General features: G+C 35.5%; 1 protein-coding gene across 5 annotated transcripts in view; it reads right to left on the reverse strand.

The window, feature by feature from the left end:
• The window catches only part of PRKD3 (protein kinase D3), an 86975-nt gene that overhangs the window by 5264 nt on the left and 68546 nt on the right, over window positions 1-13165 (reverse strand). For all 5 annotated transcript variants that reach the window (XM_024998923.2, XM_005212648.5, XM_015473443.3 and 2 more), the window contains 6 exons: window positions 11681-11733; window positions 9539-9611; window positions 8427-8533; window positions 3297-3458; window positions 2954-3052; window positions 231-498 (listed from right to left, as the gene is read on the reverse strand). In XM_024998923.2, coding sequence (XP_024854691.1) covers window positions 231-498; window positions 2954-3052; window positions 3297-3458; window positions 8427-8533; window positions 9539-9611; window positions 11681-11733 — 762 coding nt within the window. The remainder of the gene's footprint in view (window positions 1-230; window positions 499-2953; window positions 3053-3296; window positions 3459-8426; window positions 8534-9538; window positions 9612-11680; window positions 11734-13165) is intronic.

The raw sequence follows: 13165 nt of genomic DNA on the forward strand, positions 1-13165 counted from the left end.
TAGTTTCAAAATGAGGCAGTTGGGACCTGGATTAGTGCCCTGCCTGGAAACTTAGGAAGATAAAGAAACCATATATAAAAGGAAGTATTCTTCAAACAATGGTAAATAGCTGAATTTGGAAGATGAATGGGAAATATTAAAAAGAGATGTCAAAACAGGGTGATGTGGAATCATGAAGGTTTTTAAACTAAGAGGCACAGACCAAAAATTTAATTTTTTTTTTTTTTTACCTTCACCAGAAATTTCTCTCCATGGATTTGGTGGGTACATAAATGCAGCATTCTGGATTTGGTCATTTATATCTTCATCTTCATTAAAAGGGAATGTGCCACTGAGGCTCACATAGACGATAACTCCCACTGACCACATATCTAGAGAACGGTTGTAACCTTTGCTCCTGAGAACTTCAGGGGCCAAGTATGCTGGAGTTCCCACCACAGATCTCCTGAATGACTTTTCACCAATGATGCGTGCAAACCCAAAGTCACACAGCTTCACCTGGAAATAAGGATGATGTTAATTTTATATTATTGATATACAGATAAAATATATATCAATTTATTTATAACTACCTGTCCCTAAATATGATATGGAATCATTTAAACACATTTGCCAACTGTATTATGAATGCCAAAAGATTATACATACGGAAATTGTAAAATATCCTTTTCCCAAAAGGAAGATACATTTATAACTCTATGTTCCATTACTAACAGTATGAAGAACTTTGCTAAGAGCTTGTTTCAAACAATCACTTTTGAAGTGTAGCTTCCAGAATGCCAAATACCAGAATGGTGTTATGAGTGCTCATCATTTTTGATGAAATGGAAGGTGCTGATCTTTTATAATTTGGCTTGGAGACCCCTTTCTATCATCTATAAGCAGGAACTGTTTCATTTTTAAATCCATAGTGGCCTCACAGTGCCTGTATAAAGATACTCAAGTGTTTGCTGAATGAAAAATAAGTTATGATATTTAAAAACTTACCCTTTATTTTACTTAATCCTAGAATCTCTCTTCCCAAGGTCACTATATATTGGCAAGTATATATACACACCAGTCCAGGTGTGTTAAAAGGTAACTATTAATGTGGCCAGTAAAAGAGTAATACTAGAGATTGCTTGAAAGAATTAAGAGTAGCTTTTCTATGACTATGGAACAAAATATTGCCAGTTAGATGTTTAGATTTGAAAAGAGTTATGTCTGAGGGTAGCCATAGTCACTACCATGCTCTTTTGGAAAGAAAGCTCTGGAAATGTAATGAGCTTGCTGCCTATCCTCTAGCAGAGGTTCAAATTCTGGTGATTAAGGATACATCCATGCTGAGCAGCAAATGCCAAGTACTTCCCTGAGGGAAATGCCCAGATTCACAAAATGTCTTCACTAAAAACGTTAAGATGAGTTGAGAGATGAGGGATTTGGCCTCTAAAAACCAGTGATATACATAATGACTGGAAAGCAAAGATGGACCTTCATACGTGTTTTTATGATGTTTGTTTTGTGTCATTACTGAATTTGGCTACTTCCTCTGAGATTCAAATCCTATTTGAAGAACAGGATTATCAACCATGAAGAAATGTGAACTCTTTTCCCCCTCATTAAATGCCATATTTCAGCTAACATTTTGATAAAGATGACTTGGCAGTTTGGCAACTGAAAAAAGAGTGGCCATGCCTAGCATTTGATGAAAAAAAAAAAGAGTATCAAATAAATGACATTATTTTCCCTTTGATCCTAATGGAGGTTAGAAGGTTCGAGTTTTAACCTTAGCTGGAGGGGTGTGCATCCTTTGCCCATACTCCTTTGAAGATAAAATGAAATAATATATTGAAGCACTTTATTTAAAATATAGCATCATTAATTAATATTCAATAATTAATATATTGAATTAATAATTGAATAATTAATATTCAAAACAGCACCAGGCATACAGGGATTCACTATTGAATTCTATCAAACTAAAAAAAATAAAATAAAATATAGCATCAATGCTCATGGCACCTTTTTGATCTCATAAAGACAGGGGATTACTTTTATTCTCATATGCATTCTAAGAGGAATATGATTACTTCCTTAAATGTAAAAAGAGTTGAATAATTTTTTAAAATATATCTTTTTCTTTGAAGGACAATCTAAGTTGTATTTACCAACAGAATAGTCATCTGTTGCCCTCTTGTCTAATTGTTTTTTAAATAAATGCACATAAACAATAACTTGGAAATAAATTATTCGAGTTGATGACAGTCATGAGAAACATTCATAGGCAACACTAACGTACAGTCCTTAGGATAAATGATTCAGACTTTGGGTTAAGAACCATTTTTAGGTTATGAGATAAATCTGAATCAAGATGAACACGTTTTAATGAAATAAAATTTAACCAAGTGAAAAACAAAATGAGTATATCACATGCAGGAGACACATTATCAACATACGTATGTGAGCCCCGGTGGTGATGGGAAATGTAATTCTTCCATGGGTTTTGTCGAGAATGTTTGAAATACAGTACTCTAAAGAGGAAGAGTTGGCTGCCTGCCTCAGCCAAAATCTTGTCTTCCCATTTCAGGGTTATCCCTCAGTTTATTTCATAGGGAATTTGTCCTGAGGACCAAGCACCAACCAAGGCTACCTCTTCCTACTATATTCCCAAACTACAGGGGAGTGGTGAACTGTGCACAAATCACAAAAAAATTACTCCTTAAGAACTGGTCTAAAAAGTTATTAGGTGTAAAAAGTCTTCATGAACACAAACAATATATCAATAATTAGTAAAATCTCAATTCAAATTATTCAGGTATAAATCCTCCCTGGTAGTTACAAGCTAAAAACTTTATTTCTGTAGATAGTTATGAACTGAATCTACAGCACTGCCTTTCATTACATGTGTGCTTCACAATGTTGTCACACAGATATTTACAACCATACTTTAAAAAGGTTCTGGAGAATATCTCACCTGAGGAAATGGCTCTGCTGATGCGAGTAGCACATTTTCTGGCTTTAAATCACAGTGCACAATATTCTTAAAATGTAGATTCCTCAAAGCAACAAGTATCTGTTATTGAAGAAGAGAGAATTTTTTCTGTTCCTGGAAAAGTCACAGCTAAATCCTAATTGGACCCCCCTGAACAGTATAATAATTTGGAAAGTCCATTACAGTTCATCAAGATTTAACTCCAAGTGTTATTGTCTTCTTCAAAGTAACAACACCCACAATATCCTGATATGTGAAAAACACTACTATTTCCCATAGTCCTTAATTTTTCTCTAGTTTCAAAAAAAAAAAAAGTTTAAAATACCTGTGTGACCATGAATTTAGTTATTCGTTCTGGAAGTCGACTTTTCTCACTAGATAAAATCATTTCCAGCATATCTCCATGTAGCTTTTCCATCACTACAAAAACTCTTTCCGGGGTTTCGAACATACATTCCAGGTTTACAATCCCAGGATGGTGCAAATTCTGAAGAGTTGCAGAATATTAGGTGACCAACTTGAGTAAAGTTTTACTATGCAAGTATCTAACAATGTACTGCAGTTAACTGTATGGAATAATGGCACAAAAGATAGCTCAGAAAAATAAAAGCAAACAAAAAGGATCATGGAGTTTGATTTTCAAAGTTCTGTACTGAAGAGAAGATGCACGGGAAGGGAAAGAATGTCTCCCCACTTTGATTATATAACTGCCCTTGTCCATTACTGCTTTTCCTTCTTTGTCATCTTTTTAATCTTCTGATGGTACTCTAACTTTATGCTATCCACAAATAGGCACCAACTACCAAAGTTTTAGCCAATTACACAGCTTTGGTTCTTCAGGGCTGTTTGTAAAGGTCTTGGCTCAACAGGTGGCTTTGTCTTGAAGGTAGTCATTTAAGTCCTGATCTCATATTATATCTTGATTTGGTCTTCCCTCTTTCAGGTTCAGCATCTCTACCACCATCACCCCATTTTTCTTAAGCACTATTAGGCGCACAGGTTGGGGCTTCCCTGATAGCTCAGTTGGTAAAGAATCCACCTGCAATGTAGGAGAGCCCAGTTTGATTCCTGGGTTAGGAAGATCTGCTGGAGAAGAGATAGGCTACCCACTCCAGTATTCTTAGGCTTCCCTTGTGGCTCAGCTCATAAAGAATTCATCTGCAATACAGGAGATCTGGGTTGGGAAGATCCGCTGGAGAAGGGAAAGGCTACCCACTCCAGTATTCTGGCCTGGAGAATTCCATGGACTGTGTAGTCCGTGGGGTCACAAAGAGTTGGACACGACTTAGTGACTTTCACTTTCAGGCTCACAAGTTGGAAAAATACAAAGCTGAATGTGATACTGTTTTTTTTTTTTTTTTTAAAGCAAACTATCTTACTGGTATTAAAAACAAAACTTCCTCAAAAGTGAATTTGAGAAACCAGCGATACTCAAAAACATTTAATGGTTCTTTATGGACATAAATCTAAATTTCTGGATGAATTTTAGTATCTTCAATAACCTGGTTTCATTTTTCTTATTCAAACTTAAATATGTTCTTAAATACTGGCCCAAGTGATTAAATGTTTTAATCCTCATTAACAGAAATAGTTTTTTCTTATGCTTTTTTTCTCACACTATGGATATCTAATTACACCAAGAGGGCAAACTTTTTTCCAGCCTGTGTGAAGTTGGGCTCCATGTCTAAAATGTGTTTTGAATCCACCATCATTCTCAGTTCCCACCGTAATGCCTTAATTTTCGCTCACACTACCTCTCCCCTGGACTACTGCAGCAGTTGCCCCTGCACTCTCCATGCAGTGGTACTTATCCCACAGTACTGAATTACATGTATACATATCTTACTCTCTAGTACAGTACTGACAGCAGAGACCGTGTCTTAGTCATTTTTAGCTTAACTTCTGAATCATGGTTGGTGTTTTAAAACTGTTTAGAAAATGCACAGCAAGCACAAAGTAAATATTATTTATAATCAGCTTAAAATAATTTAATGATGGTGTTCCAGGTGGCAAAATAAAAAGTGATACAATCTTAATAGTAGATAAAGTGAAATACCCCAGTTGTGGGGCGTGATAATGGCAGTAAGCAGAGTCAAAACGTCCTAACTCTGATCAATTTAGAGCTATAAGTGTGGCCAGCTGTCCCCTATACACCAAATTACCTCTCAAGTTTCTCACCCCCAACCCCTGCCATCCTTGAGAACATATGCATGAACACACCAAAACAGAAGTATGCTGTAACATAATTCTTATTAACAACGTCTTCTATTTATTTAATGTCCCATTTCCTCTGGAGTCTGTTTTGGTAAATTATAGTTTCATAGAGAATTAATCATCTTCTCCAGGCTTTCAAGTTTACCTAGTAGAGTTGCACAATATAGTATCTTAGTGAGTGAGAGTCGCTCAGTCGTGTCCAACTCTTTGTGACCCCATGGACTATACAGTCCACCGAATTCTCCAGGCCAGAATACTGGAGTGGGTAGCCATGCCCTCCTCCAGGGGATCTTCCCAACCCAGGGATCGAACCCAGGTCTCCTGCATTGCACGCGGTTCTTTACCAGCTGAGCCACCAAGATAGTATCTTAAGATTCCCTTAATTTTTTTCAGTATTTGTGATCATCCTCCCAAAATGTTTTTGTTTTCTTATATTTTGATTCACTTATTTTGTTGTTATCCCACCCACATAGCTAACCAGCTTTTGGATTTACTGTACTAAATTTATTAACTTCCAGTTTTATCTTTGTTAATTCTGTTTTCCTCAGGTTGACTGTTCCTCCTTTAACTTGAGTTGGACTCAATTCATTATTTTCATTCCTTCCTCATTAAGTATTTGACATTTCTATGAGTAGTAGTTTAAAAGCTCTGATAAACAGTATTTTCATAATTATTTTCTAAATACGTGGGTCATGATTTTACTCTCTGATTCAAGAATTAAGACTTTAAAAGTTTTTTTTCAGATGGTGGGAGATTTCTTTTCCCCAATTTTATAATTTATTTGCAGTTTTAGTACATTAAGATAAAAAACTGTTTTTTAGCTAATAAAGTATTTATTTATTTGTGGGTACAGAGTTCAATATAAACTGGTTATATCTACCTTATAATGTTTAGGCCTCTTCTGTTCTTACTTAGCTTTGTCTACTTCATCTGTCATGGACATCTGTGTATTTGTCTGTTCTTCCCTGTATGGTCACTGCTGCTGCTGCTGCTAAGTCGCTTCAGCCGTGTCCGACTCTGTGCGACCCTATAGACGGCAGCCCACCAGGCTCCCCCGTCCCTGGGATTCTCCAGGAAAGAACACTGGAGTGGGTTGCCATTTCCTTCTCCAGTGCGTGAAAGTGAAGTCGCTCAGTTGTGTCCAACTCTTAGCGACCCCATGGACTGGCAGCCCACCAGGCTCCTCTGTCCATGGGATTGTCCAGGCAAGAGTGCTGGAGTGGGGTGCCACTGCCTTCTCTAGTATGGTCACTAGTTTTCCTTTAAAGTTATTGACGTCATTTGGTTTAACGTGATTTGCACTCTTCCACTGAGTGCGCCCTTCTTAATTCACTTCATGTTTTTTCTTGAATTAAATCTTACTAGGTCATGATGCCCCTTCACTTTCTTCTATCTGAGAGAAACCCAGAGAGGCTGTCATGACTGTAGACCTCAGAAAGAGCCAGCAAAACCAGTTCTTGTTGTGATGCCTCTTTGTACATTTGCCCGGTCCATCTCCACTGTTTTTGGAAAAACTTCTACCTATTTTGTATATCTGAACTTTCTATCTATATTAGAGTATGCTTTTCTGTTTATCATTTTTCGTGTACCTTCTGGGTAATTTCCAAGAAGAGAAGGGGAAAATACTGAATTTCCTATTTACATAGGGAGCCAGGAGAGCACTTCATCTTTTCTCCCACTACTCTACTACCCTCTTCAGGCAATAACAAAAGATTTTACATTACCACATTGTTATGAAATGAAAGGAACAAAATCCCCCATACTACAATTATTTAATTCTGTTCCCAGTCAGGCAATATCAATGAAAAGAACCAGAGTGATATAATAATAAAGTGTTTACATTGTATATTACCTGCAAATTCCTAAACTTAGTTTTATTAACATCTGCAGTTGGTAACATGGGAGATATAAGCTTCACTATTTAGTTCAGAACTGTATTTGTGATCAAAGTTACAAGGAGAACTTATATCTGGAATCTAAAGTCTGACACAAATGAACATTTCTATGAAACAGACACAGACTCACAGAAATAAAGAACAGACTGGGGGGAAGGGGTGGGGGAAGGATGGATTAGGAGTTTGGGATCAGCAGATGCAAACCAGTACACACAGGATGGATAAGCATCAAGGTCCTACTGTACAGCACAGGAACTATACTCATTATCCTATGATAAACCATAATGGAGGAGAATATATATGTATGTGTGTGTGTGTGTGTGTGAGTTACTTTGTTGTATAGCAGAAATTAACACAACATTGTAAATCAACTACAATAAAACTTTAAAAAGTGACAAGGAGAAATCAAGTCTTATGAATAAATCCTTAATATTTATTTTTTGCATAAAAACTGGATATTGAGAAAGAGTCCAAAATTAGATATGAAAAAAGATCTCTAACAATATTTTCAAACCCTAATGCAGAGTCTGAATGCTACTATTCAGACTATTTTAAAGGTAGCTTCATAGGAGGAGGCAGCCTTGAAGTGACCACACAGGTAGCTTGTAGACCACCATCTTTTGATCATCTGGGAAAAAGTGAGGCAGGTGTTAGTAACAGTGACCAGTAATGTAATAAATGTAAACTTAATTACATGTTTACAACTTTCTTACCTTCTTCTCCAAAGAAGCACCAAGTTCAATAGGCTGGGTCTTCTTGAACTTCACCCACAAGCAAATAGGGCTCTGACAGCATTAACTATTAACATTTTCTTAAATACCATGCAAAAGCTACACAATGAATCAATAAACATTTGCATATTATAAATTAAATGTATTCAGAAAAATAAAGCTAACTTTTAATCTTCTAGATGACTTCCAAAATAGATAAACATGTTACATGAGAATAAAAACTCATAGTAATTTATTTTATGGAATTTAACTCACTGCCAATATATCTTTAAAAGTATAGCTTGATGGATTAAACTGTTATAATGAAATCCGGTGGTAGAAGTATCAAAGTGTTTTTTATAGTTCATGGAGTGATGAGTTAAGAATGAAATTTGAGCTTTTTAAATTTAACACTTTACTTATGAAAACGTGTTCCCAATAACCTACTACCATAATGTCAGTCCTTTTAACTCCTAGATTACTGTAACGTAATTTTGCCCTTTTTTAAAAAAAGGGAGTTAATTCAGAAGCTCACTGGCCTCTCACTGAGCCAAAATGTTATAAGATGCGAAGAAAGAAAACAAAAACCAAATCTTGCTGGTTCAAAATGAAAACCAATACAAAGCAACTTTTTACCTGTAAAATAGCCACTTCATTACGGAGCTGACTTTCCTGTTTTGTGGGGAATCTCATCTTATCAATTACTTTAATAGCCACATCCCTTCCAGTCTTTCTGTGTTTTCCTATTTTTCAAAAAAGTTCAGGTAAGAAAGAAGATGCAAATTGATGTCACATACAATACAGAAGTTTCATTAGGAAGTCGTCCACAAACTGAAATTGATATGTATTTACTTTTGTATTTCTTTTAGGGGGCAGGCTCATTTTGTTCTTTCTCCATCACTCATCTATAATTACTATAATTTTCCCTTATAGTAACTGCCTCTAATAAAGGCTGTTTTGTTATTTGAAATAGCAGGGAATTTGAATGAACCTGTCTGCTGAAAAATAATCCACCTTATTAAATAAATGAAAATTAACTATGTGACTTAGTCTTCAGAAATTCTGTCAAGATAGAAACACTGTACCATGGAATTCATTTTATTCTAGGTTCTTTGCAGAGTGATTTAACTATATATTAGGGTAAATCTTCAAGCAGAAAGGCCAACTAGTTGTGGTAAGGAATGCAAATGGTTTAACATTACTTTTCTACCTTGCATCATAGCTTGTAAAGTAGCTTTACATACATTAATGAATACAGGCTAGGCTGTATAAGCCCCATTAAACTGATGAAGATACTGAGGCACAGTGAGGTTAAAAGGCTTCGGCAATGTAAGTCAGAGTGAGGTAAGATTTCAGGTGTTAGACCTGATAAATCATGTGTGCCAACCGCAGACAAACGGGCAACTGTGTGGGAAAACCAGTGGGGCACATACTTCAGTAAATGAACTCTCAGAGTCCAACACAAACTTCAAGCCACACAAAGATCTTTCTGTGTAAGCTACAAGAAACGACGAAAACTACTGTGAATTTTCGGATTCTCTGTTTCTTTTTAAAGTTTTCAATTTAAATTAAGAAATTAATACTAAGTTATAGTGAAAAGGACTTATCTAAAACTATGCAGATTAATCTCTGAGGAAGAAACCACTTGCAAAATTGTGAAAACATGCTAACAACTGGCAGATGATTTTTAGATTTCCTAATTTTATACATTATCTACAATATGCAAAAGGCTGCAACTGCTTACTTACCTCCATAGACGATACCAAACTGGCCTGAACCAAGTACCTCATCTGCAAAGATCTGGTAAACGGTACTGATGTCCTATTTGGGAAAGAATAAGTGTTATTAGTTCCATGAAACCATGTCCATATCTCTGATTCTTTTCATTCAAATACTTACATACATTTCAGTTTTTAATGGTTGAGGGATTTCTTTTTCACAAAATACTTTATGAAATACTGACATTCTCTGTCCTAAAAAAGACCAACTTTACTATGACTCTTAATGTACAACTATAATGTATTCTGTAAGACCACCACTGGGGGAAAAATGATTTGAATTAAAAAATATATTTATTAAGTAGTGATCTATAAAAAGTAAATTAACATAAAAATTAAGAAGAAAGTTTTACCAACTTTACTATTAAAGAGATTTGCTATTTTTGACTTCAAAGAAAAACTCAAAGTTTTGTATTTTTGAGATTTGTATTTTTGAGACTTATTTTGAAAGACTGATGAAATATGTGTAACTCATATCCACTCCTCAATCTTCTTCCTTCCCTTTCCTCTTTTTTTCCCATTAGTGGCTGCTGCTGTCAGAATATTCTTAGAAAGCATTCTCCAATCCTTTCCACAGATCCTCAGTCAAGGTCTCATTTGGGTATGTGCTACAGTCTCCAAGACGCCAGGGACTACACTTATTTTGTTCAGTGTTACATTCCCAGACAGTGCTTTCTCATGGTAGTCACTGGATTGAATAAACCAGGCCTCATTCCCTCATTAGTAAAGCAAATATAATAACATCTATCTTACTGGATTTTTAAGTGAATTAAATGAAGATATATAAAGTGTCAAGTCTAGTGCCTGGCATATAAAAATCAGTACTTCCACAAACCCCTCATTTCCACTTAAATTAGGTAATCTTAAATAAGCTGAATTCCCTGGGACTTGGTCTTTTCATCTGTAAAAATGAAATGAGAAAACTTCTTTCTCTCCCCAGTACTCTGGTTCCTTTGCTACCTACCAACCCACTCCAATATTCTTGCCTGGAGAATCCCAGGGACAGAGAAGCCTGCTAGGCTGCTGTCCACAGGGTTGGACACGACTGAAGCGACTGCACATGCACACATGCTGCCTGGACAAGAGACACACAGATCAAACCTCCCTGAAACCCTCCATCCCCCACAACACTACTGGATATCCAGTTTCTATACAATCTTAGAAAACCCAATGATTATGTGTTACTGAACAGTAACAGCTGGATGCCCCAAGTTGAAGAGTAAGAGAGATTTGAATCAAATAAATTTATATACAGCTTTTGGGCTTCTTTTTCTAGCCTTTTTTCTAACTAATCCAGGAGCTGGCAAACTAGGCTTGTGGGCCAAATCCAGCCTGCTGCCTCTTTCTGTATGGCTTCTGAACTAAGAACAGTTTACATTTTTAAATGGTTGAAAAAAAAATCACAATAATGTCATCTTGTAAAACATGAAATTATATGAAATTCAAATATAAGTGTTCACAAAAAAACTTATACTGGAAAACACTCAAGCTCATTCCTGTATGTACTGACTATGGCTTTCTCACAATGGCAGCAGAGTTGAGTTTATAACTGTATATAGTCTGCAAAGCCTAAAATATTTACTTCCATCCCCTTATAGAAAGTATGCTGACCCCTAATGTAAACCCCCACGTGTACCAGCTCAACTGAGTCCTCACTCTGCCTTAAAATCCTGCATTTTCTGCTTCTCTGTACTTTCATGAAATTTTCTCTCACTGCCATCCTCTCAGCACTCGTGTCAAAACTCTTTTTAAGTATATTTCAAGTTCTACTTCCTTTAGGAAGTTTTCCCTGCTCTGACCCAGCAAGTAGCCTCTCTCTTCTCTTTGAACTAGTCTATCACTCTGTAATATACTAATGCCACTTATGAAAAAGTTAACTTTATTTTTATAATTTAAAAGGAAACTGCCTCAGTTTCCTTCATAAAGCAGAACTCCTCCAGGAAGTTACCACCCACACAGTTCAGTCTAGTGTCTTCAGGCAAACTGCACAGTACTCTGGGTTATAAACTTATTTTCTTTCTTTTTTTTTTAAACTTATTTTCTAGTAAGACTTTCACATTTTATTTTCCTTAATTACCCAATCTTCATATTTCAGCTGTAATATTTACTTACCACATTCTCTTGGATCTGACAATTAGATACAGAGATACTGGTAGACAAATCTTCTGTAAAATGAATGATAATATGGGGAAAAAAACTTAGTATATAACTTAGTAATACTAATATTTACTGACATGTGAATGCTTACAGTACATTAAATTTTAAAAACTAGCTAACATACAGATAATAGCATTACATTAAAACAAAATTTATCCCTAAACAATACTGATCCATCAACAGGAAACTGGTAAAATAGAATACACATCCATACAAAAGAATTCTATCTACACATTTAAGGATGCAGGGCTGTAAGTACTGAGTCAGAAAGCTATTTATATTATTAAGTTAAAAAGGTATGTTTCAGGGTAGTGGCATATGAAAAGCAAACAAAATATGATCACTTCTGGTGAGGGAGAGAGATGGGGTTGAGGAACAAAGATTTTTTTATATGCTTCTAGACTGTTTAAAAAATGTATAGAAAGTATGCATTATTGTCATAAAACATTAAAATTATATAAACATATAATTCTGAAATATGACATTAAATAGTTCATAAAATCAAGTTGTAAAAAGATCATACATCTTTTACAACAAACATGACTTTTATGAAAATAAAAATATAACAAGACCGTACAAATAGAATAGACTTCCCTCTTCCCAAGCCACCCCCAAAAGAAATATACACCAAACTATTAATAATGGTTTTCTGAGGGGGGAGATATACAACTGGGAATAGGGGGACACGTCACATGCATATAGGGAAGACATTCTCATTTTATATTACATATTTCTATAAAGTTTAAATGTCTATATTACTTTGGTAAGCAAAGGAAGTAACTGACAAGAAAATTAGAAATGAGAAAAGTAAAGCAAGAGACTAGTTCTCAAACATCTAGAATCTCAGTGATAAAGAAAAAGGTAAGAAATTTCTTTTATAATCCCAAATATAAAAACATAAAACTTCATTAAGAAGAAAATGTAAGCAACTATACATCAAAAAATAAGTAAATGACTGTGGAAACTCCATTTTAAAATATTGTCAATTTAAAAATATTAAGTCAACTTTAAATAACCCCAAAAATCAAATATTAATGCAAGAGACCAAAAAAGCACAGCATCAATAAAATGAATGAGCCTAAAACTCTGCTTTTCAGTAGTTCCAGTTTTCTAGTTTAAGTTAATATTTATTATGTTTCAAAGGCCTCCACTGTCTTAACTCCATCCAGTTTTCATTTCTATCACTTCCCAGGAGAACTCTGCTCCAGACTGGTTGTTATAAGGACAGCAGCAACAGCAGCAGCTGCACAGTAAGAGTGCCACAACTAGGTCAGGAATGGTGCTAAGTGCATCATATGCAATTATTATATCATTCTCCCTTTAGATGAGAGAACTGAAGAAGCCAAGACCATGAAGCTAGCAAAGTGGCAGAACTGGGCTTTCATTCTCCCTTAGCCCTTTTGCAGTCTGTCCTTAGGGGCTTATAATCCTAGGAAGAGT

This window comes from Bos taurus, chromosome 11 (assembly GCF_002263795.3).
Source record: "Bos taurus isolate L1 Dominette 01449 registration number 42190680 breed Hereford chromosome 11, ARS-UCD2.0, whole genome shotgun sequence".
Lineage (NCBI taxonomy): Eukaryota > Metazoa > Chordata > Mammalia > Artiodactyla > Bovidae > Bos > Bos taurus.